Source organism: Ipomoea nil, unplaced genomic scaffold (genome assembly GCF_001879475.1).
Source record: "Ipomoea nil cultivar Tokyo-kokei standard unplaced genomic scaffold, Asagao_1.1 scaffold1509, whole genome shotgun sequence".
Classification (NCBI taxonomy): Eukaryota; Viridiplantae; Streptophyta; class Magnoliopsida; order Solanales; family Convolvulaceae; genus Ipomoea; species Ipomoea nil.
Genome location: NW_017617937.1, coordinates 2,026,247 through 2,050,606, shown reverse-complemented (window position 1 = coordinate 2,050,606; position 24,360 = coordinate 2,026,247). Strand labels below are relative to the sequence as shown.

Below are 24,360 nucleotides of genomic sequence, written 5' to 3'. Positions count from 1 at the left end.
GTTGTCGCACCATCTCGGCCTAGGAATGTCAAACTAGCTTGCCAATTACCCAGATTTGGTTCTCGAATTCATAGAACTGATGTCGGCCGCTCTCATCGATGCGGCTGACGGCCAAGGAATAGCCACATCAGGGCCGATGCGGAGGACCATTGCCCAGAACGAAGGCCGCTCTCGCCGATGCGGCGCACCACCGCCCGTCACCAACTCCCCTGTTTTCTAGGCCATTGGCGCCGTCACCGTCCATCAGCACTAAGTTTTGTATAATTCCGGCCAAGGAAGGGATTTTGTTATTCTGATGATATTTGAAGGGAGAAAGACACTGTTTCAAAAAAAAAAAAAAAATGGACGGAGAAAGACACTAAGCATTGAATGGACAATTTTACCCCTTAGTTTAACATCCACTTAACTTTCATTTGATGGAAGGACCAACATTGGAAAGAATTCGAAACTCAAGTGTCTAAATTGTCCAAATTAATAGTCAGGGACCAATTGTGGAAAATCAACATAGTCAGGGGACCATTACTGGAATTAACTCAATTGGTAATTATGGCATAGTCGAGGGACCATTTTGGTTATTAACTCTAATAATAAATTAAAGAATATGAGAGCACAGACACATATGTTTATAAACACTTTTTACCCAAGAACTCCTAACGGAATTTAGCCACACATGGCTAAATTATACATAGCTAAAGATAATAAAGAAAATACAACTTATAAAAAAGAGTACAAGATTGAACCATGCAATTTTTCCAAATCTCCCTAGCTTTCTTCTTACTTCCCAAGACAACTTGTGGCTCTTGATTTCTCTCCTTCTTGTCTCCAAAGATCTCTGAATCCCCATTAGGGTTGAGGAATATGGGATTATATAGTATGTGCAGAGCTAGAACCAAACCCAGTAGAAATAGAAAATTTCCGCGCAAATTAAAAACGGGTTGAAAACATCGCCTGGGCTGCATTTCGCTCGACGTATCGAGACTAGGCTCGACGCATTGAGCCCATGGTCCTCAATTTCTCGGACGAGCACTGCCCGACTTCGACGCGTCGAGTCGGGGTGTCGTTTTCTTGCATCTCGGCTAGTGCTCGCTCGACGCGTCAAGCGGGGGCTCGACGCGTCAAGACCTGCTAGTCTCGGCCAAATTGCTTACTTGAAAATTTGGACGTTGGCTCGACGCGTCGAACTTGCTGTGCACACGCTTTTCGATCTATTTTTACTCCAAATTTGTCATCGAGCTCCCCTTGCGTTTAACATTGACTTACAATGGTTCAAAAACACTAACAAACACCGTAAAACATTCAAAACGATTACGAACCATAACTAAATGATAAAAACAATGGATTGTGCAATTAAAATGCAAAAATCATGAACCTAAGCCTAACAAATATAATCAAACTAATACTAAAAATGTGCACAATTGGACTCACATCACTAAACAATCAAAGCATTCCACATCATAGAGAATATAAAATGGGAATACATGCTAAATATATAGCCTTGATATTTTCAAAATTTTATAATGGCTTGTTTGGTTCACGGAAAATAAATTTTTAATTATTTATTAAATTTTAAAAAAAAATTTTATCTTGTTTGGTATGTTGTTGGATTTTTTTTTTTTTTTTTTTAAATAATCAAGATTTTTTTACAAGGTAGTATTTATTCTATAGAGAATTTGTTCTAATGAAAAACAAATTTTTTAAATTTCGCCAGATAACAACAACAACAACAACAACAACAATAATAATAATAATAATAATAATAATAATGATAATAATAAAGGAAAGTGACTGCATGGAGCAAGTCTTTTGTTAGTTGCTAAGAGCAGCCCCAATAGGGGATCTCGAATGGTTTTTGGTACAGTAAAAAATTTGTTTCTTGATTTTTTAACTAATGTGGAAGTTGGTATTTTGTTGAATTTTTCTCCTGCAAGTGATTTGAGGAAAAAAAAAAAAGAAAAAAAAAAGAGGCACTTAAGCGCACGGTCGCACAAGTGGCCGTGTGCCGCTGGGGCGCTTTAGAGTGGCAGCCAGCCAGCTGGCGGCCATTCTAAAATGAAACTTCTTCTATCTATTTATTTTTATTTTTAAGCTATTCGTTGCAACAACCAACTTCTTTTTATTTTTTATTTTTTAAAAGTGTTTCTTGTTTAGTTTTGTTGTTAAGTTTTAAAAATTTAAACAAAAATGTATGCAATATAAATGTAGTATATAATTTTGCTACCATATTATTAGAATTGAAAATTTATAATTATAAATTTATTTTAATCTTGACATGTTTAATTTAAATATAATACAAAATAATAATTGTAATTATAATTTTTTAGTGATAATAAATTAAAAAACAATTAAAATATAGTGAAGTAAAATGATGGACCTACAAAAAATTTAAAAAAAAAAATTAAAATTAATGGGGAAAAGAGTTTTTGTGATTGAATAAGATAATAGATGCTAAAGTGGATAAGTCCACAAAAAAAATAAGAAAAATTCTCAATTATTGAGGATGCTCCAGCATCCACATTAGTTGGGAAGAATGTGGGGATAATGTAAGAGTGATTAGGAAAGAGAATGGAGGAGGGGAGAGAAAAAAAAAAAGGAAAAAAAATAGAGAAAATTGATTTAAAAAAAAAAAATTAATGCTGTCAGGCGCGCCAGACGCACCACCGGGCGCGTGCAGTGCACGCGCCCGGCTTTTGCCCAAGGCTGTGCGCGTTTCGCGCACAGCCTTGCTTCTTCTTTTTTATTTTTTTTTTATTTTTCTGACAATATGCCTACATTTGCAAGATAAATATTTCCCAATTATCTCCACTCTACATTAGTTATTATCTCTTATAGGAAAGAATACAAACTGAAATATCTTCCTATTATCCACTAGTACTGATGCTCTTAGATAAACATAGTACAGTGGACCTACTTTTCTGGATTTGAGTGCCATTGTCAATCTCAAGCCAAGGTCGACTTTATCATGCACCATTGGCCAACTTGTGTGTCTTGGGTTAACCTTATACACTTTGAGTTGGATGCATCATTGGACAGTTGTTATATTATAGACCGCGGTGCATAATCGATTATGCACCGCGGCCCATATACGGCGCCGTTTCTTTAAGTAAAGAAACGGTCCGCCGTTAGAGTTAACGGAGTCCGTTTGTTTGGTGTATTAAACACCAACTGACACTACAGTATATTCAAACCGACACTGCAGTTATATCAAAATGATACTATAGTTATAGTGAAATGAAACTGCAGTGTATATAAACTGAAACTGAATAACATTTCACATATTTGAGTGTATATTGTACAATGAAGCTGTAATTATATCAAAATGATCATGTAGTTGTGTTTTAATAAAACTATAGTGTATATAAAATAAAATTAAATAACATTTTCACATATTTGAGTCTATAAAATATCGAATGAAACTATAGTTATATCGAAATGAAACTGTAGTTGTGTTCAACTGAAACTGCAGTGTATACAAAATGACACTGAATAACAGAGTTACTTTTTATAAAAGGGTGCGAAATGGCGGAAATAAACACTGTTAATTTTCATTTAAAAAAAAAGACGCGCGGTGCATAATCGATTATGCACCGCAATGCATAATATAATTTGCCATCATTGGAGTGGGACATTTATATTATCACAATGTTTTCAGAAATATCACTCATTCAAAAAAGAGTTAATTCCAATGTTTGTTAATACAGGGTATATCAGTCCATTTTTAGTCTTTCTTTTTTCAGAACATCTCTTTTGATTATAGTATTATTCTGAAATATAACGATCATTTTTAGTACTAGTATTATTCTGAAATATAATGATCATTTTTAGTACTCCGTTAACAAAATCATTAAAATATCGTTAAATGCATCAAAAACATTTTGATATTTTTTTTTTAAATACAAATTGAGTTGACTCGTTATATTTATATTTATATTAAAAAAAAATCATAATTGAAGATTCCTTATATCTTACATAATTTAAACATTTTTTTAAAGATTTCTTGCACATTTTTCTTGAAATCATTGACTAGACTTTTCTACGTCCACCCCAAATAATGTGAGGATGTAGAGCCAAATTCTTGTTTATTGTTTGTTGAAGCTTGTGGGAAAGATATTGGGGAACTTAGCTCCGCCTTTGGGCATTGTAGATAAATAAGAAAGATAATATACATAACTTTGCTGTCCTGCTAACACAATGGATTACTTTCTACTCAAACTATTGACTTGGTAATTATAAAATTATAACTTTGACTTCTAATAAAGTAAATGATGTGATATATTATCATCCTTCTTGACTTGAGTTAATCAATTATGAATAATTTAGACTGATTTACTTTATTATAGTTCAATTTTTTGTTGACAAGACTCACAAGGCGGAATTTGACTGGTGCACACAAAAAATATATTGGTAGCAGTGCCCTGCCCGGCCCCAAACCCTGCCACTGTGTCTGTATGTGCTAGTGATGGGTTCTGAATTTCTGATACATTTAATTTGAGCCCTTCCATGCCCAAATAATTTGTATCTTCCACTATAAAATGCCATCAAAACGTTAGCAAATAGCAGGCAGCCATTATCATGCGAAGCACATTTCTCACTAAACAGTGAAGCCTTAAATCATCAGTCCGCAAAACAAAAATGTCTACCATCCTCAATGTCCTCACTGATACCTGGAGCCCTAGGGCAAAGAAGTTAGAAGGTGATGCCAAAATCTTGGCCATAGGAACCGCAACTCCGGCGAATTGGGTTGACCAAACCACCTATCCAGACTTTTATTTCCGCATCACAAATAGCCAACACTTGTTGGAACATAAAGAAAAGTTTAGACGCATCTGTACGTAAATACATCTCATATATATATTGCTCATATCCATTTTGTTTTCTTTAATAGCATTATTATATATATTGTTTATTTTTTTGCAGGCAACAAGAGCAAGATTAGGAAACGTCACCTGGTTTTAACAGAAGAGTTATTGAAGAAAAATCCCAACTTGTGTACTTACAACGAAACTTCCCTTAACACCAGGCAAGACATTTTGGTGGCGGAAGTTCCTAAGCTGGGCAAAGAAGCTGCCATGAAGGCTATAAAGGAATGGGGTCGCCCCATTTCTGAAATAACCCATTTAGTGTTCTGTACAACCAGCGGCGTTGACATGCCCGGTGCAGATTTCCAACTCACAAAGCTACTGGGCCTAAACTCATCCGTCAAACGCTTAATGATGTACCAGCAAGGCTGTAACGCCGGCGCCGCCATGCTCCGGCTAGCCAAGGACCTCGCCGAGAGCAACAAAGGTGGTCGCGTTCTGGTCGTGTGCGCGGAGATCACCATAAATATATTCCGCGGGCCGAGTCTTGAACAAGACGATAATCTTTTAGCGCAGTGTTTGTTCGGCGACGGCGCCGCCGCGATGATCGTTGCGGCAGATCCAAGACCGGGTTTGGAAACTCCATTGTTTGAGTTGGTGTCGAGTGCACAAACAATCGTCCCCAACACTGATTCTCACCTTAAACTGCACTTACGTGAGATGGGGCTTACTTTCCATTGTAGCAAGGCTGTCCCTTCTGTCCTTGCCGAAAACGTAGAGGATTGTTTGGTGAAGGCGTTCGAGCCGTATGGAATCTCGGATTGGAATTCAATCTTCTGGGTTTTCCACCCAGGCGGCAATGCAATTGTGGATCGTGTGGAGGAGAGATTAGGGCTTGGACCAGAAAAGTTTCGAGCTTCAAGGGATGTTCTTTCGGAGTATGGGAATTTAACAAGCGCATGTGTGTTGTTCATATTGGATGAGATGAGAAAGAAATCCAAGAAAGATGAACAGATGACTACTGGGGAGGGCTTGGAATGGGGCGTGGTTTTCGGCTTTGGACCTGGACTTACCATCGATACTATTATCATTCGTAGTGTTCCCATAAATTAGCTAGTACTATACGGAGTTACGGAGTATTTTTTAAACAATTCATGCATACAATTAAACATTATATTAAAAGTGTTGTTTAATTATATTGTCATTTTATTAGAGGAAATCCTACTGATTACCATGTTCTATTGTTAGTAGTGTTCCTTGGACTCCCAACTGCATGCTATGTTCTTGATAATTGATAAGGGGTTGTGGCTAGAGCAATAAAGGGTGTGATCTTGGACATACATTTCGTAAATCTCCATATATAGTAAACAATTCTATATTTAAAAATAGTTTTTTTTTTCCCCCACTTTTGTTCCTATGACTTTACAGCACGTTTGGTTCACGAAATGAATTTTAAGGTAATAGGAATGCTATTCCATAAGGAATGGAATAGGCAAGGAATACATTTTAGGATTATATTACAGTGTTTGGTTGATTTAAGGAATAAAAATGATATATGTTTTAAAAGACATAAATACCCTTATAAAAATATGTGATGGTGGCGGCGGTGGTGGCGGCGGCGACGACGCTTGTGGCGGTGGTGCTGGTGGCAGCAGTGACGATGGCGATAGTGGCGGTAGCGATGGTGATGGTGGCGGTGGCGATAGTCAAATAGGTAATTAATTTAATTGGGGGGTAAAATAGGAAATAGAAACTTTAGGCTATTCCTGAGAACTCAGGAATAGCCTAATACCAGTGGGCCCCCGGGAATCTCTATTCCCCTTGCAAGGGGAATAGGTCATTCCCGGGAACAATGTTCCTAGGAATACAAGGGGTTAACAAACAGGGGAATAGGTCTATTACTGATTTACTGGGTATGATATGCCATTCCAGGCCTATTCTGTGAACCAAACAACCCATTAGAGTCTCAACTTGGATTCACAACTTTCATTTCCAACATAAATAGTGTTCTACTTTGATTTTTTTTTTCTTTTTCAGATTTAGTCTTTCCGACGACATAATCGATGAAAACTCCTCGGAAGTACCACTTCTCAATTTGACCAAAAAGTGAAGCACTACTTATGTCAAAAATTAAAGTTATGAATCCAAATAAATTGAAGAACTCTAAAGTCATAGAATCAAAAGTGAAAAAAATTCTATTCCAAAATCTATTGTCTAAGAGGCAACAACTATTATAAATATTTTGGTCATGAATGTGTCTCGTATGAAACAACATCAACGATTGGATACCATAATTTGTGTATGAAAACCAGTAAGCACCTATATGAAATGTATTCAACAACAAATAACTTTTTTCCTTTCTTTAAAAAAAAAAAAAAAAATCTCTTCATTTTTTATTTTCTCCGATGACCGTAAAATTCAATAATTTCGATTCTAATATTTGAACCAAATCATCTCTCGAATTTATGAAATCTTTTCGTTTCTTAAATTGTATACAGTATCTTTTTATTACTATTGTGATTTGAATTACGACTTACGAAACATGTTTTTTAAAAGATATTTTGATGGTGCTTAAATATCCTTATATTTTACATAATTTAAACGATTTTTTAAAGATTTTTTGCACATTTTTCTTGAGATCCTGGAGTCTCAACTAGACTCTTCTACGTCCCACCCCATATAATCTGAGGATGTGGAGCCAAATTCTTGATTATTGTTTGTTGAAGCTTGTCGATCGGAAAGATATTGGCTCCGCCTTTGGAAATTGAAGATAAATAAGATATGATACTATACATATGGTTGACGTCTTGCCGACACACAGTGGATTGCTTTCTGCTCAACTTTAATTTAGAAGAGTCAAAGCTATATACTTACATGTATGGAGTATTAATTAACACATATAATAGCTAAAAATACTAAAATATAAATAATATTAAGAAAAAATTAAAAATTGAAGCAAACCCAACCAGCATATTGATCAGACCGCTAACTTAGTAATTACAACGTTACTACTCACATATTAATTTTCTTTTTAAAAAAAAAAAATAGATTCTATCAACTATAAACAATCAAAACTATTTAATTATTTAGAGGATGCGAGTTTTTTGACACTTAGAAAAAAGTAAGGGCAAGCCCAAGTAACTCCACCATTGCCTCTCCGGTAGTTGATGGATTTTTTCAAAATTTTTATGTGCTTGCATGCCATATTTGTTTCCTCAAACAAGTTGATTGAAGTTCTATGTTTATTTATGTTGTATATGAGATTCATTATTTATTGAATACTTTTTTTTTTCTAGAGCATAATTAAACTTATTTAGCACGTACACCCATCTAAAAAATATGACATATTTAATAAATTTAAATTCACTATTTTTATGAATGTATTTTGATCACAGCAAAATTAACCCTGTGGTAGTTGATGGGTTAAAAATCGCCCCGCGTAGAAGTTTAATCTAACTCTCAATACTACTCATCAAGCTTTAAATAATGTCCGCCGCCGTCACTGCCCTCATTGACACCTAGAGGACGCGGAGGTTTGAAGGTCATGCCAAAGTCCTGGCTATAGGAACCGCAACTCCGGCGAATTGGGTTGACCAAATAAAAACACCTAGGTATGACAATTTCAATCCGCCCCGCGGATATCCACCCGAATCCACTCTGTACGGGTCGGATTTTTTTTTTTTTTGGTGGATGGTAGTGGGTTATGGGTCAAGTGTGGGTCTTAACAAAGGAAACTCGCGGTAGGTCGAGTTGGATTCAGGTTCTATGTACAAAACCCGCCTAGAACCCCACCCGACCTACCATGTAGTTATTTATAAGAGTTTCTAAAACTTTATGTAAATTTTTACTGTTTTTATATCTAAACTACTAAGTTTATTTTTAAAAATTAACAATGTAGTTATTATATTTAAATATTTCTATTATTTTATGTTTTAGTATAAATAATAAATTTTATTATTTTATTATGGGTAAGTAATTTAAATATTATTTAAAAAAAATAAGATTATAAGTGGTGGGTACCCGTAGTGGGCACCCGCGCCCGATGGGGTGGGGGTGGGTTTTGAAAAAGCCCACCCGATGCGGGTTGGGGGTGGAGGAGGGTGGAGAAAATATAAGGTGGGTCAGGTGATGGATGTAGCCCTCCCTGACCCACACCCGACCCATTGTCATCCCTAAAACCACATATCCTAACTTTTATTTGTGTAAACTTTATACTCATAATAAGCATACAGGATCTTCGGAACATAATGATTTTCAATATATATAATGCATTAATTAACGTTTAATGAACATACCTGGTTTCATGTTATTTCTGTGTTGCTTGAACTAAAGACTTGATTTCTTTCCAGACCTTTAGCATTCCCTTAATCTAAGAACTTCTGTGGAGAGAGTTTTAGTTATGCGGAAGATGAGAGAGAGGACCAGAGTCTCATATAATAACCTTTTATTTTGGCGTTCCATATTTCTTTCCACCCCTTGAATGATCCATGAAATTATTTGAGTGAATTCCTTGTTTCCTAAGTCCTCTTGAATTAGCATAAGTTACAATTGAGTCACATTCCACTTATCTTTAATGGAATTGTAATTCACTTGAAATTGACAGTATTCGAGAGGCAGGGATCAGAGTTCAAAATAAATTGTACAAGGAAATTTTCACTCACTTCCATTTCCATCGACCTTAGTTTTGCGACTAAACTCGACATCCCAGTAATATGATCAAGCATGGTACGAGAACCATCACACTTCATGGTGATTAACGTACCCATCAGTGAGCCTACTAGAGACTTGTCAACAGAATCAGAATGTGAACTATCCTCCACATATTTCAACAGATCATTAGCACTGTCAGTTATGGGAATTGTACACTTAATGTTGTTTCCTAGTGTCATTCACATAAACATTAGGTTGAGTTTGTTTGATCTTTCCCATGCTTGATAGAAAGCTATATAATCAGCACTGTTATTATCATCAATACCAGCGGGCTTATCATTTAGAAGTGCTAGATCAAGATTCAGGATATCGAGGTGAAACTGAATTTGTTTATGCTTATTTAGTATTAAAAGATTACACTTGTAAAAATGTGTAAGTGCATTGCAGTTAGGGTTTCGATTTTAGAGTTTATAATTATTATTTTTTTGTTTTATTTGGTTTAGTGGTTCACTTTTTACTGCTTAAGATCTAGCATTTACGATTTAGATTTAAAATTTAGCTTTTTCGTTTATTTTGTATAATTTACCAGGTTTGCATATTTTGGTGTTAAAGATTGAATATTTAAGTGTTAAAGTTTACATAGTGAAGTTGATGATAATTACAAAAATAATATATACCATACCACTTCCACTGAGACTTGAACTCACAACCTCTCTGTGAGACCTTCACTTAGGCTTGAATCCACAATTCAACCTCTCATATGAGAGACCTCCACTGAACTTTGAACCCACAACCTCTCATATGAGAGACCAACTTGGTGCCACAAGACCACAAGGTGTTTAGCAGAGGAAATATGTATATATTTTGTTAACAAAAATACCTAATGTAGATCAAGATCCACAATAAACATGACTGCATGATAGACTCTAATTTACATAGCAAATTTTACTGTGGACCATGGTACATGTAGCAATGTTGTCCATGAAGTAAATATCATTTTAATTACACTTTAGTTTCAATTGACAATATTGGTCTGTCTTTCAGTTTCATTTTCAACACGTACACTAGTTTGATTATAGCAATACTAAAGTATCATTTTAATTATACTACAGTTTTATTTGACAATATACATTATTGCATGAGCTCTATTTTGTAGTTTCATATTTTACACACTAGTTTAATTATAATAATATTAAACTACTATTTTAATTACACTCTAGGTTCACTTGACAATATATGTTATTGTATTACTCTGAATTTTAGTTTCATTTTCAATACACACTAGTTTCATTTTTGATACACACTAGTTTCATTATAACAACACTAAAATATCATTTTAATTATACTACAGTTTCATTTGGCAATATACGTTGTTAAATGAGTTTTGCTTTTTAGTTTTATTTTACACACACAGTAGTTCCATTATAATAACATTGGAGCGTCATTATAATTCTATTTCAGTTTCATTTGACGGCCGTGGTCCACCTAGCATTGTAGACCATGGTCCACAGTATAACAACTGAAGTTGCAGTTTAAAGCCGCAAGGTATGTTCTCTCTGAATTCTGATGAGTATGGTAATGGCAATTTAACAAGCGCATATAAGTTATTCATGTTAGTAAGAAATCCAAGAAAGAGCAGAAGATGAGTTCTGGGCTGGACCTGGAATGGGGACTAGTTTTGGGCTTACAATTAAGACTGTTGCTATCTTGTGTATCTTTTAATCTTTAATCTTTTCAACTATTATTTCAATCCTTATAGTTATAGCATGGACCAAGGTTCGCAATGTCAATTGTTATACCATGGACCAGGATTCATATAGCATTGTAAATCATAATACAAAAATTATGTATCTTCAATTAATATATTCTGTAGCTACAGTTAATAGTTTTTGTACATGTAAATAAATAACTTGATAATTACTGACACATAATATAATAGCTACAGGTACAGAAACTATCAACTGCAGGTATAGAATGTGTCAACTACAGATACATAATCTAACTTGATAATTGCTGACACATAATATGATAGCTACAAGTACATAAACTATCAACAACAAATACAAAATGTGTCAACTATAGATATAGAATCAGAAAGTTATTTTTGGACTTCGGTCTACAACGCAAGGTAGGCCCTGGTCCATGATATAATTTGCCTCGCAAATGCACTGTGGATCCTGGTGTATGTGTATGTACCTTATGTTGTGCGTTTTTTTTCTTGTGTTATGAAACTTTATACCTAAGAGTATGAATTCTATACCTGAAACAAATTAGTAATTGTGTCTTACGTTATGAATTTTTGTATCTTGTGTTATGAAATTCTGTGCCTTAACACAAATTATGTACATAAATCATATTTGAAAAATAAGTAAATATATAACATGTGTATGTATCTTGTGTTGTGATTTTTTGTGTCTTGTGTTATGAAATTATATACCTTACGAGTATAAATTTCATACATCGTCGTTTCGATTTAAGGTCTATAATACTATGTAGACCCTGGTCCATTATATAAATTGCCGTATTATTTTATCAATGTCATGTAATAAATAACAAATGAATAATATTACTTTTAATTGAGAATTTAGGATAAAATAAATCCTTCAATTATCTTAATGATTACCATGTTTTCCGTTCTTGGTTTTGAACATCTTGTGTGGAATAGTTTTCCGAAAACTACAAACGCAATATATAATACATTAATACTCATGGAGGCGAGGTAACTTGACCAAGTTAGCCTGATGGTTACTAAGTCTAACTCATGATCCTTTGCTAACTTAAATTATTATCTCATAATCTTTTATAGACTAAGATCAAAATACAGGTCTAGTGCACATTCTCAAATAATACACCCAAAAAAAAAAAAAAAAAAAAAAAAAAAAAAACTGAAAACTCATGGAGCCTCATAATGTTGACAAATAGTATTACGTGGAAGATTAGAGAAGGAAGTTAAGAACGTTGCTGTCTATCCTTGTTATTCTTACATATGCATTAATATTATTATATATTACTTCTGTTTTATATTGGTTGAAGCTCACTAAACACTTGTGTTTTAAAATAGAAAAGTTGATTAGTAAAGGATTACAAAACTTGCCACCCACAATTGCGTCCGGCAACAAAATGCTCATCTCATCCACCCCAAATGTATACCAAATATTTGGCCATTTTCATTTATCATTTGTCAGAGATCGAAAGCAAATATTTTATCAGATCGCCTCTATAAAAATGTTTCAATAATGACAACCTTGCTGACAAATACAACTTATTTAAATGGGTGAAAAGAAATCTATGGTGAGTCAAATTGTCATGAAATTTAAGAAAATTTGTCGGAATTTTGATTATATATAAATCGTAGTTCAAATAAATATAATTGAATTAATTAAATTGTGAGAATTTGATTAACATGAATACAACACAATAAGATGAGTTTTGAATTTCATGACAATTTGTCATTGATTTGTTGGTTAAGGCTGAAAGGGCAAGTAGTTTCTAATATGAATTGTGACATAAATAGTCAATTGTGGGTTGTAATTGCAAGAGGGATTGAGAGATTAATTGGCTTGTGGGTTTCTTTTTTATGGTGTTGGATTGGCATACCTTATTATTGCAAAAATTAGGAACCATTTATCATGGTCTCAAACTATATTAGGAGAAATGTTTAGAAAAAATTAAACTAGAAATTCAGTGATTACCGTACTAAAGGCCAAATTAAGGGACACCCTAGAGAGGTGCAATTCCATCTTATTGGGACGATATGATAAGAGACATAATTGGAAGTATGTTTGACTAAGCAAATCAATAGAGAGAAAAAAGTACATACGTTACAATTAAATGGCATCATTTTTAATCTACCAACGGATAGTTTACTTACTTTTGTTACTTTTTATCAATAGAGTTAATACTACATGTTTTAGATGCATGTGATTTCAATTTTCACATCAAATGGAACAAATTGACTATGTGTGAATTAAGAATTTCTCGAAATTCGAATTACTTATCCGAGACAAGATTGGAAGTTTCGAATTTATAATCAGAATTGATCAGAGAATTATTTATATTATTGCCGCAAGTTTAGTATGACAGCACGTGAATGAACAGTTGAACACTCTAGTTCCCCAAAGAACCTAACTAAAGTACTCATATCCAAGAAAAAAAACAAATTATATACCTCAACCAAATCTAATGAACATATTAGGAGTGAATACGAAGTAAATCGATCCAAAAGAGGCCAAGAGCCCAAGACAAACCCGGGGTTGAGTCAGCATTGGGCAAATTATTCCGTAAACCGGAATTCACCCTACGAGGTGGATTCGAATAAAAAAATACACAATTTATATATTATATGTCTACTATTTACATACTAAATGTTTACAAATTTTTATATACTAAATATTCACAATTTATATATTGAATGTTCACAATTTACATACTGAATATTTACAAATTACATATTGAATGTTCACAATTTTATATACTAAATGTTTACAATTTACATACTGAATGTTCATAATATATAAATTGTGTATTTTGACCCGTGGCATAACTATTGGTCAACACTGTGGTCGGCTTCGCGAGTTGTAAGGCCGTCCTCGAAGCGAGCTGATCCGAGCCTTGGGGTCGGATTGTGTGGGGCACCCTTTGCAAACTCAGTCGAGGAAGCTAAGACGTGGTCAAATGGGATCGAAACCTGAAGAACATTATTTTTATTGTAATTTAAACAATTTTTTAAAATTAATTTATAAATATTTAAATATCTACTTTTATTAATAATTATTCTTTTATAATTAGATTTGTTTGGATTTAATATTCTTCTTATTAAGTTAAACTTATTATTTAATTTTTCTCTTAAACTCATTTACTTAAAATTCCTTCCTCTTCTACCAGTCAAAATATCGAATGAGCATCTGGTTCGGTCATGGCAACGGTTTGCAGAACTCCGATCGGCTATGAGCAGCGCATGACTTGGGAAAATAGTTTACAAACATTATAATTTTAACAAAAAAAAAACACTATTAATAATTACAAAAATATAAAAAATAATAATAATTTAGGAGAATCGTGATGAAATGTGATTTTACCGATTATCATTATGGCAACAAAAAGTTTATGTCACCCAAAACGCGATGGAATCACGACAGTAATTAGTTCAGTTTTTTTTGTGACGGAAGACAAACTTTGCAACGAAATATCTAACAATGGATTCGCGATGGAAATTTGTTCCGTCGTTTTCTTATGACGGAATATGAAATTTGCAGTGAAAATGCTAGCGACGGAATCACGACGACAATTATTTCTATCGTTATATTTCACAACGGCAATAGACGACGAAATATTTTTCACATGATGGCAATGGAAGGAGACATTTCCGTCGCCAACTTTGCAACGGAAAATTCCATTGCTGTTTTCCTTCACCACTTCTCACGACGGATTATTTCCGTAGCAAAATGAAATACGACAAGTCTGGAGACTACATAACGAATTTTGTCACAAAAATGTAAAATTCTATCGCAAAACGTGATTCGTGATGAAATTGCATGTTTTCGCGTGAATCATGATTTTTTTTTTTTTTTGTAGTGAAATAGCATGTGCATTTGGGATCCTCCAATCACGACCTGCAACAGTCAAAGGATCGATACATTTTTGTATTGCATGATATAACGTCATCATGCACCATAATGCACAATATGATCATTGAGGATGAACGTGATGATGAGCAAGCATATATACAAAGTTTGAGCGAAGCATCAGCTATTGAAGTTGATATATTTGCATTATAATTATATTTTATATTAAAATAATTAAATTATTAATATAAAATTTTAATTTATAAGAATACAAATTATTTTAGTAAAGGAATAAAATGTGTTGGAGATGAAAAAAATTTAGTGTAAGAATATGCTATGAATATTCTTTTTGAAATAAAATTTAGTGAGAATTTGATGTTTTCGATTGGAGATGACTTAAGGAGAAAAATTCTCTTTTTAAAAAAAAAATCGAGGGAAAGGGGAGGGATTGGTTGTTATATTGTGGACCATGGTCCGAAAACGGCAAGTAAAGAAACGACAGCCATTAACAAATCACGTATTTTTTGTGTGTTCATAACAAAATGAAACTACAATGTATCTAAAATGAAACTGACTCGCATAATGTGTTTATATTATCAAATGAAACGGTAATTGAATTTAAATGATATTTTAGTTGTGTTGAAATGAAACTACAGTATGTATAAAATGAAACTGAATAACATGTCTTACATATTGAGTGTATATTGTCAAATAGAAATGTAATTGAATAGAAATGATACTTTAGTTTTGTTGAAATGAAACTACAGTATGTATAAAAAGAAACGGAATAACATGTCTCACATATTGAATGTATATTGTCAAATGAAATTGCAGTTATATCGAAATGATATTGTAATTGTGTTCTAATGAAACTACAGTGTATATAAAATGAAATTGAATAACAGTTTCACATATTTGAGTGCGTATTGTCCAATGAAATCGTAGTTGAATTAGAATTCTTCCATATAATTTAGTGGTGTTGTAATAAGACTACAGTTTGTATAAAATGAAATTCAATAACATGTCTCACTGTAATAAGACTATTGTATGTATAATGTTGAATGAAACTATAGTTGAAATAAAATGAAATTGTAGTTGTGCTAAAATGAAACTACAATGTATATAAATTGAAACTAAATATGTTATACAAGTATAGCTAATTATGCGGAACGGGTGTCGTTTCTTTTTATGCTCCATGGTCCATGGTTTATAGTAAAATTTGTCGGGAGGGACCCATAAGGAAATCAATACCTTATGGTAAGAGCAATTCTTACCCGAGTGACACCCAATTTGTCAATTTCATCACTCTATATCCTCCCGTAGGAATAATTCTCACTCGAGTGGCATCAAATTCGTCAACTCTCATCTGATCTTGTCCCGGGGCATCAATCTTCTCTCTGCGTATGAGAAAAATTATCACTGATACTATGTAAATTAATGGTAACTTATATATTTTTTTAAAGAAATATATTTGGTGTGGATCTCAACACTCTATTATATCATGATGTACCAATGAATTTTATAACATATAAGGTATTACCGCATTAATTAGGCTATGCATATTATCAATAAACAAAGGAATTAAATTAATTAACGATACCCAATAAATGCATTGTAATTTGTAAATGACTGCGTCACAGTTTATACTTTATAGCAGGCAGATTTAATTTTGCATTTTCTTCTCCCAAATCAGTCGTTGCTTAACATAATCACCAATAGTATCCACCCACGTGTCTAAATACAGTTCTTTTTAGTCAACCGTGGGATTTGCATTTAGCATATAAAGCGGGATTCCTTCCGTGTTTCGAATGCCTTCTTCACTCCCGCTTCTATAAACCTCTCGGCCATGGCGTCAGCCACTCCCACCATGGCCAAACCCAAATCTTCTTCCTTTCCTCGAGATAAATCTTTCTTTCTGGCAATCTTTTTTGCTGTCTTTCTCGTTTGTGTCGTTTGGTCGTTCACCGACCCGTTTCCGAACTTCTCCGCCTTGCTCTCCGCGCAGAACTTCTCAGTCGACCGGGCCGCCGTCGATCGCGGCTATGAATCCCCGGAGAGGAGTTTTTACGATGACCCGGAGCTCAGTTACACAATAGATAAACCCGTGGTGGGGTGGGACAAGAAGAGGCGCGAGTGGCTGAAACTTCACCCGTCGTTCAGCGCCGGAGCAGGGCGGCGCGTGCTCGTCCTCAGCGGATCGCAGCCGACGCCGTGCAAGAACAGCCACGGCGATCACTTGCTCCTGAGGTTCTTCAAGAACAAAGTTGATTACTGCAGAATCCACGGCTACGATATCTTCTACAGCAATGCGTTCTTGAAACCGGACATGCGTTCTTTTTGGTCGAAGATTCCGGTGGCCCGGGCGGCGATGTTGGCCCACCCGGAAACGGAGTGGGTTTTGTGGGTCGACTCCGACGCCATCTTCACCGACATGGATTTCAAGATTCCGTTGGAGAGGTACAAGGATCATAACCTCGTAGTTCACGGCTGGCGCGATCAGATTGAGAAGAAGAGCTGGGTGGCGGTTAACGCCGGAATTTTTCTGATAAGGAATTGCCAGTGGTCGATGGAGTTTTTGGATGTTTGGGCGGCGATGGGCCCACAGAGTCCAGATTACAAAAAGTGGGGCCAGATCCAACGGTCGACGTTTAAGAACAAGATGTTCCCGGAATCGGACGATCAATCGGCGCTGGTTTATCTCCTACTGAAAGGGGAAAAGAAATGGAGGGACAGGATTTACGTGGAGAACGAGTACTCCCTGCATGGGTACTGGGTGGGAGTGGTGGGGCGGCTCCACAACATCACGGAGAGGTACGTGGAGATAGAGCGGAGGGAGGCGGCGCTGCGGCGGCGGCACGCGGAGGCGGTGAGCGAGAGCTACGCGGCGGCACGGGAGCCCCACGTGGCGGAGGGCGGGGATTGGAGAGGCGGGTGGAGGCGGCCCTTCATAACGCATTTCACGGGGTGTCAACCCTGCAGTGGGGACCACAACCCGGAGTATAAAGGGGAGTCTTGCCGGGTCGGGATGGAGAGAGCGTTGAATTTCGCTGACAATCAAGTCCTTCGAAATTTTGGATTTTCCCACTCTGACCTCGACACTTCATCCCCTCTTTTGCCCTTGCCCTACGCTTACCCTGCACAAAATGATTTCGAGGCTTTTGTTTGAACACAAAACATACAACCTATCCCTATCTATTATCCGAGTAGCAATTGAACTGTTCATTATTATCTGTACTATTAATTAATTATCTCATATCAGTTAAAAACAATTAGTGAATTTGACAAATTACATCTGTTATTCCATGTCAAATTGTAAATATGCTATGTACTCTTTCCGTTTTTGTTCAATAACATATATACTATTTTTCTACATATATCTTGTTATGTATATATAAAGACTCAAACTTTAATTTCCTGTTAATGAAGGAAATGTCTTACCTAGAACTTTTGTTATTATAGTTACAAAAAGTGATGTATGTATGAAGCATTTTTTTTATTAAAAAATCATTGTCATATAATCCAATTTGGAAAATATATAAAAATGGTTAAAAATTCATAATATGGAAGCTAGCCGCCCTAAGGTTTGAACCGAAAATTGGCAAAAATTGACAAAAACGTTTGGTGCAATGCGCCACTGATTAAGGAGAGTATCGTATTTTTAGTGGCTGTGTCTGCCCAGTCAAGTCAAGCAACGCAGGCTACTCGCAATTTTTTTTTTTTTTTTTTGGGGCTAATAATGTCAAAAGAAATCTTAATTTGATTTCATAACAAATATATCGGGGAAGTAATTACGAATAAAATAGTGTTCACATTTGTAGACGTTTCGTGACTTGTGGAGCTGAATGGATATGATAATGATGGAATACATAAAGTTTGGGTAAAACGCATGCATTTAAGGGACTTCGAATATGAAGAAAATGAAGCGTTGATTAAATGGTATAGTTAATTATTCTTTCCAACCGGCCGGACAGACTGAACATTAACCATATAGGCTAGATCTTTGGTTATACTTTGAGGAATTGTATCACATTGTGGCTGGCTCAACTGGTCAACATGAACTACAGAGGCTAGACCCCTGGTCATTCCCAACTTTCACCTCTATAACCAGTTGAACCCCAACTCCGTCCCGACAGAGCATCTGGGAGGATGTAAATCATGGTAACTCAACTGAACATGAACCACAGAGGCGAGACCTTTGCTCACTGTGCACAAGGAGCCCCCTCACTTTGAGATGTTGCTCCCACACTGCCGCTGGTGAGATTCGATTCCTGGTCATTTTTTTCAACTTTCATCTCTATGACCAGTTGAGCTGCCCATGCGGGCGGTATAGTTAATTATTCTCACAAAAAGTTGAATCCTCAATCTCCAAGGCCTCATACACCCCGACTCGACAAAGCATTTGAGAATATGTAAATCACGGTGACGTAATGGCTCTATGGACAGGGCTAATTGTCGGTGCGTATAAAAGATCTATCCACTTAATCTAATGAAAAATTTGTGATAGAATTGATATAATATTTAAATATAATATTAAAAAAATTCAAATTATTAATGAAAGACACAATTTGTATTTTGTATTATATAATATGACTTATCATAAGTGACAACATATTAAATAAAATAACATTTAAGTAATACAAAAGGTTTTAAAAACGAAAAACGTATAGAAAGGTGAAGGGTGAACGCAACCACCAAATTTGTCGTCAAAATCATTTCCGACAATTTAGCAACTAAATAAGTTTCGTGTCTAATGTTGAGATTTTAGGTACGGCACTGTTCATTGTTGGACCAACTTTATCCAATTCTGTAGGGCCCAAAATACCCATTTCTGGCCTGCTTACACAAGTTATAAGCAGTTTGGCCTAAATACAACATTTCTCAACCGATATGGCCCTTAATAACTACATTTGAGTTTACTTATAATATTCTGTCTGCATCAAATTCACCATTGTAAGTGATGGAGTGAGATTTTCTCGTCTTTTACCAACAAATGTTACTGGGATAGATAAATGGTTTAATGGACTGAGGAATGAAGTTGGGCCTCGGGTATGATATAGGCCTATCCCGGGATGCAAGAAGGCGGTAGAGTAATTATACAACCAACCAAGGTCTATCTTGCATTATAGATCATGGTCACAAAAATAATCATGAGATTCTGTATTTATAGTTGACACATTCTGTACCTGTAGTTGATGGTTTCTGTACCTGTAGCTATCATATTATGTGTCAAAAATTATCAAGGTAGATTCTTTATCTGTAGTTGACACATTTTGTACCTACAGTTGATAGTTTTTGTACCTATAGTTATCATATGTGTCAGTAATTATCAATTTATTTGTTTACATGTACATAAACTGTTAACTGTAGGTGCAAAATGTCTTAACCGAAGATACATAATTTTTGTATCAAGATTCACAATGCAATATGAACCCTAGTCCATGGTGTAACAATTTAGGAGAAGTTATACTATAATTTATACTAGTAATTCACCCGCGCGATGCACGGGGAATGTTATTATAAATATAAATAAAAAATTAGAAAAATAAAAATATTTTAAATTGTTTAATATAATAATATTTTTGAGTTTCCATTGGTCAAGTATTTATTATTTTTATTGAATACAAAATTATAATTAAAATTTTGTATGGTTAATATAATCTCTAATTATGTACATATTCAAATAAACTTATAGAGGGAATTTTCATAATTACATTGATTTATTCTTAATTGTATTTCATCTATATTATAATTTTCACATATGTAAGATTTGATAAATATTATACATTATTTGGCATTAATATTATACATTATTAGAATAAGGGTCAAATAAGCCATCGAACTGCACAAGATAATGCAATTAAGTCACTAAACCTAAAAAAAATATATAATTGAATCCTTAAACTAACCAATTTCATGCAATTTCTTCCAATTCGCAGGTTTCTAACAAGTCAACACAAATTTAAAATATTTTTTAAGAAATACTTTTTAAAAAATAATTATTTAATTTTTTTTTAAAAGTCTTTGTCTCCGGTTGGAGACGAAGAATCAGTCTTCATCTCCGGCCAGAGACGAAGAAACATTCTTCGTCTCCATGGCCGGAGACGAAGAAACCCATTGCCAAAGACGAAGAAGGTGGAAGTAGTTGGGTTTGGCGAATATCCACTATGAGATCCAATCATTTTAACGTACTTGGGTTTAAACGAAAAACGGCGGGTAAAGGCTAGGAACGCACGCTTATCGTAACGATTCCCACAGATAGCGCCAATGATTATTTTATTAGGATTGGGTCCACCATAAACCCGATATTGAAACACGAAATGACAATAGGAGAATAGTTTTTGTATAGCTAGAGACGTGCGGCCCAATAAAATAAATACAAAGCACAAGAGACCTGCCCAAAAAGTAATAAAAATGCTAAGAAACTAATAAATAAAATAGAACTAAATATGTTACCAAAACCCACCCTAGTATGTAAGCAGGATGGAGAAGACCAGACCACTTGACTAGAGGAGTATCTGTGTCTTTGAGGTGTGCCTTGTACGGACCATTCCCCCCCCCCCCTCCCCCTCTAATTTATACTGTTGGTAGCATCACTCAGACGACACGTGTATGGTGTTGAAAAAAAAAAACATAAAATGATATCTTAAGTGGCTATTTTGTGGTAGAATTATAAGTGGATCCACTTTCAATTTGGATCGGGTCAAATTGAATTCGGATTCTTCGTAATGAGACGAAGAGATTGATATATTGTACGCGCAAAACGGATAATGAGTGAATGAGATATTGATTCTCAAAGTAGACCCATTTGAGTTGGAAAAATGAAGGGAAAATGTTTTAAAGTAGCTATTGCCCTTTATCTGTTTGGAATTGCATCATTATTTATACAAGAGCTTTTCAAAGGCTTATTGAATTGTATAGCATAGAGGCTATCTTTCGCGCGTAGGGGGCGCAAATCAAATCACTGACTCATGTACGTCGGCACATGCGGGTCATGTAATGCCAAACTAGAGTCTTAATTTAGCGTTTACAGAATAAGGTTGGTGAAATAAAAATGGTCCTTTTTCCCCGTAGGATTATAATTATTATATTCCGTGTTATCCACCAACATATGTCATCCACAACTTTCAAATCTCAATCTGACACGCGTCCCACGTTGTCGATTCCCTCGTCGTCAACCACCTCAACGACCTTCCCCAATTGCAACACGGCACCATGCCCAAGCCCCTCGCGACAAGCTGCGAGGGGCACAACCAGATAAGCAGGGCGTGACAGAACGCTACTGGGCACTCCGAGGATGCCTCGACCCTGGGTGGCCGCCGCACCTGTCGCCACCTTGCACCCCTCTCTCTTGGGCCTCTATACCGCCTCTCTCCAGTCCTATTAAAATCAAACAAATAATGGGTGAAATCTCCATAACCCCATCAGATATTAAAACATTTTCAAATTATTAATGAAAGATGCCATTTGTATTTTGTATTATATAATATGTATGCCTTATGATAAGTGATAACATATTGCACAATGATTTGCTTAAATTAATTAAATAAAATAACATTTAAGTAATACAAACGTATTGTTAATGGACATTGTTTAAAGGGTGAACGCAACCACCAAATTTGTCGTGAAAAACGTTTCCGGCAATTTATAATCAGTTTCGTGTCTAATGTTGAGATTTTAGGCCAATTATTCCGAGAACATAATCTACATAATACAATATATATTTTTAATATACTAAATGGACATTACCTTTGTATTAAATTTACATTATTAAATAATATAAAAAAAAAATCATGTACTTTCAAATAATGTAATTTATGTATACAAATAATGTACTTTTAGTATATTAAAAATATAATTTTTATTTATTCAAAATGTTGTAGAACTCATCAAATAATTTGTATCTTCCACTATAAAATACCCCCAAAACGTTGGCAAATGGCAGGCAGCTAGCCATTATCATGCGAAGCACATTTCTCACTAAACTAACAGTGAAGCCTTAAATCATCAGTACGCAAAACAAAAATGTCTACAACCGTCACTGTCCTCACTGATACCTGCAGGAGCCGTAGGGCAAAGAGGTTTGAAGGTGATGCCAAAATCTTGGCGATAGGAACCGCAACTCCGGCGAATTGGGTTGACCAAACCACCTATCCTGACTTTTATTTCCGCATCACAAATAGCCAACACTTGCTGGAACATAAAGAAAAATTTAGACGCATCTGTATGTAAATACATCTCATCTGATATATATATGCACTACGTACTCACTGCATTATATTGCTCATTTCCATTTTTTTTTTTCCTTCAATTAAAAGCATTATATATATTGTTTATTTTTTGCAGGCAACAAGAGCAAAATTAAGAAACGTCACCTGGTTCTGAAGAAAAATCCCAACTTGTGCACATACAACGAAGCTTCCCTTAACACCAGGCAAGACATTTTGGTGTCGGAAGTTCCTAAGCTGGGCAAAGAAGCTGCCATGAAGGCCATAAAGGAATGGGGTCGCCCCATTTCTGAAATAACCCATTTAGTGTTCTGTACCTCCAGTGGCGTTGACATGCCCGGTGCAGATTTCCAACTCGCAAAGCTACTGGGCCTTAGCTCGTCCGTGAAACGCTTAATGATGTACCAGCAAGGTTGTAACGCCGGCGCCGCCATGCTACGGCTAGCCAAAGATCTGGCCGAGAACAATAAAGGTGGTCGCGTTCTGGTGGTGTGGTCGGAAGTGATGTTAAATGTATTTCGTGGGCCAAGTCTAGAACAAGAAGATAATCTTTTGGCGCAATGTTTATTCGGCGATGGCTCGGCCGCCGTGATTGTTGGGACAGAGCCGAGGCCCGGTCTTGAAACTCCATTGTTTGAGTTGGTCTCTGCCGCACAAACAACCATTCCCGACACTGATTCTCACCTTAAACTGCACTTGCGAGAGATGGGGCTTACATTCCATTGTAGCAAGGCTGTCCCTTCTCTCATTACCCAAAATGTGGAGGATTGTTTGGTGAAGGCGTTCGAGCCGTTTGGAATCTCGGATTGGAATTCAATTTTCTGGATTTTGCACCCTGGTGGCATTGCCATTCTGGATCGCGTGGAAGAGAAATTAGGGCTGGAGCCCGAGAAGTTGCGAGCGTCAAAGGACGTTCTTTCGGAGTATGGGAATTTAACAAGCGCATGTGTGTTGTTCATATTGGATGAGATGAGAAAGAAATCCAAGAAAGATGAACAGATGACTACTGGGGAGGGATTGGAATGGGGCGTGGTTTTCGTAGTGTGCCCATAAATTAGTACGGAATAATCTCTTCTCTAATCTCTTATCTCTTATTATAATACTAGTATTTTTTTATGCAAGATG

General features: G+C 35.5%; 3 protein-coding genes across 4 annotated transcripts in view; all 3 read left to right on the top strand.

Moving 5' to 3' along the window:
• The window catches only part of LOC109189176 (chalcone synthase B), a 13,750-nt gene extending 7,756 nt beyond the window's left edge, over positions 1-5,994 (top strand). Inside the window, exons 1-2 of one of the 2 annotated variants that reach the window (XM_019339953.1) lie at positions 4,535-4,825; positions 4,915-5,994. In XM_019339953.1, the coding sequence (XP_019195498.1) occupies positions 4,630-4,825; positions 4,915-5,909 (1,191 nt within the window). In that variant the 5' untranslated portion in view covers positions 4,535-4,629 and the 3' untranslated portion in view covers positions 5,910-5,994. Of the gene's footprint in view, positions 1-4,534; positions 4,826-4,914 lie in introns of those variants that run through there. The other variant, XM_019339955.1, reaches the window with a different exon arrangement.
• Positions 4,575-24,360, top strand: LOC109189178 (chalcone synthase A-like). Its single transcript, XM_019339958.1, has 3 exons — positions 4,575-4,607; positions 23,028-23,231; positions 23,354-24,360. Exons 2-3 carry the CDS (start codon positions 23,033-23,035, stop codon positions 24,286-24,288), a joined length of 1,134 nt encoding a protein of 377 aa, XP_019195503.1. The 5' UTR covers positions 4,575-4,607; positions 23,028-23,032; the 3' UTR covers positions 24,289-24,360.
• LOC109189175 (glycosyltransferase 6-like) lies at positions 16,812-18,355 on the top strand. The gene has a single exon (XM_019339952.1). The coding sequence runs from the start codon at positions 16,857-16,859 to the stop codon at positions 18,174-18,176; it is 1,320 nt and encodes a 439-aa protein (XP_019195497.1). The 5' UTR covers positions 16,812-16,856; the 3' UTR covers positions 18,177-18,355.

Bases quoted from the DNA above. Each gene is read 5' to 3' on its own strand.
- LOC109189175 (XM_019339952.1), top strand. From the start codon at position 16,857: ATGGCGTCAGCCACTCCCACCATGGCCAAACCCAAATCTTCTTCCTTT.
- LOC109189178 (XM_019339958.1), top strand. From the start codon at position 23,033: ATGTCTACAACCGTCACTGTCCTCACTGATACCTGCAGGAGCCGTAGG. The intron at 23,232-23,353 runs GTATGTAAATAC...TATTTTTTGCAG, and splicing joins AGAAAAATTTAGACGCATCT to GCAACAAGAGCAAAATTAAG.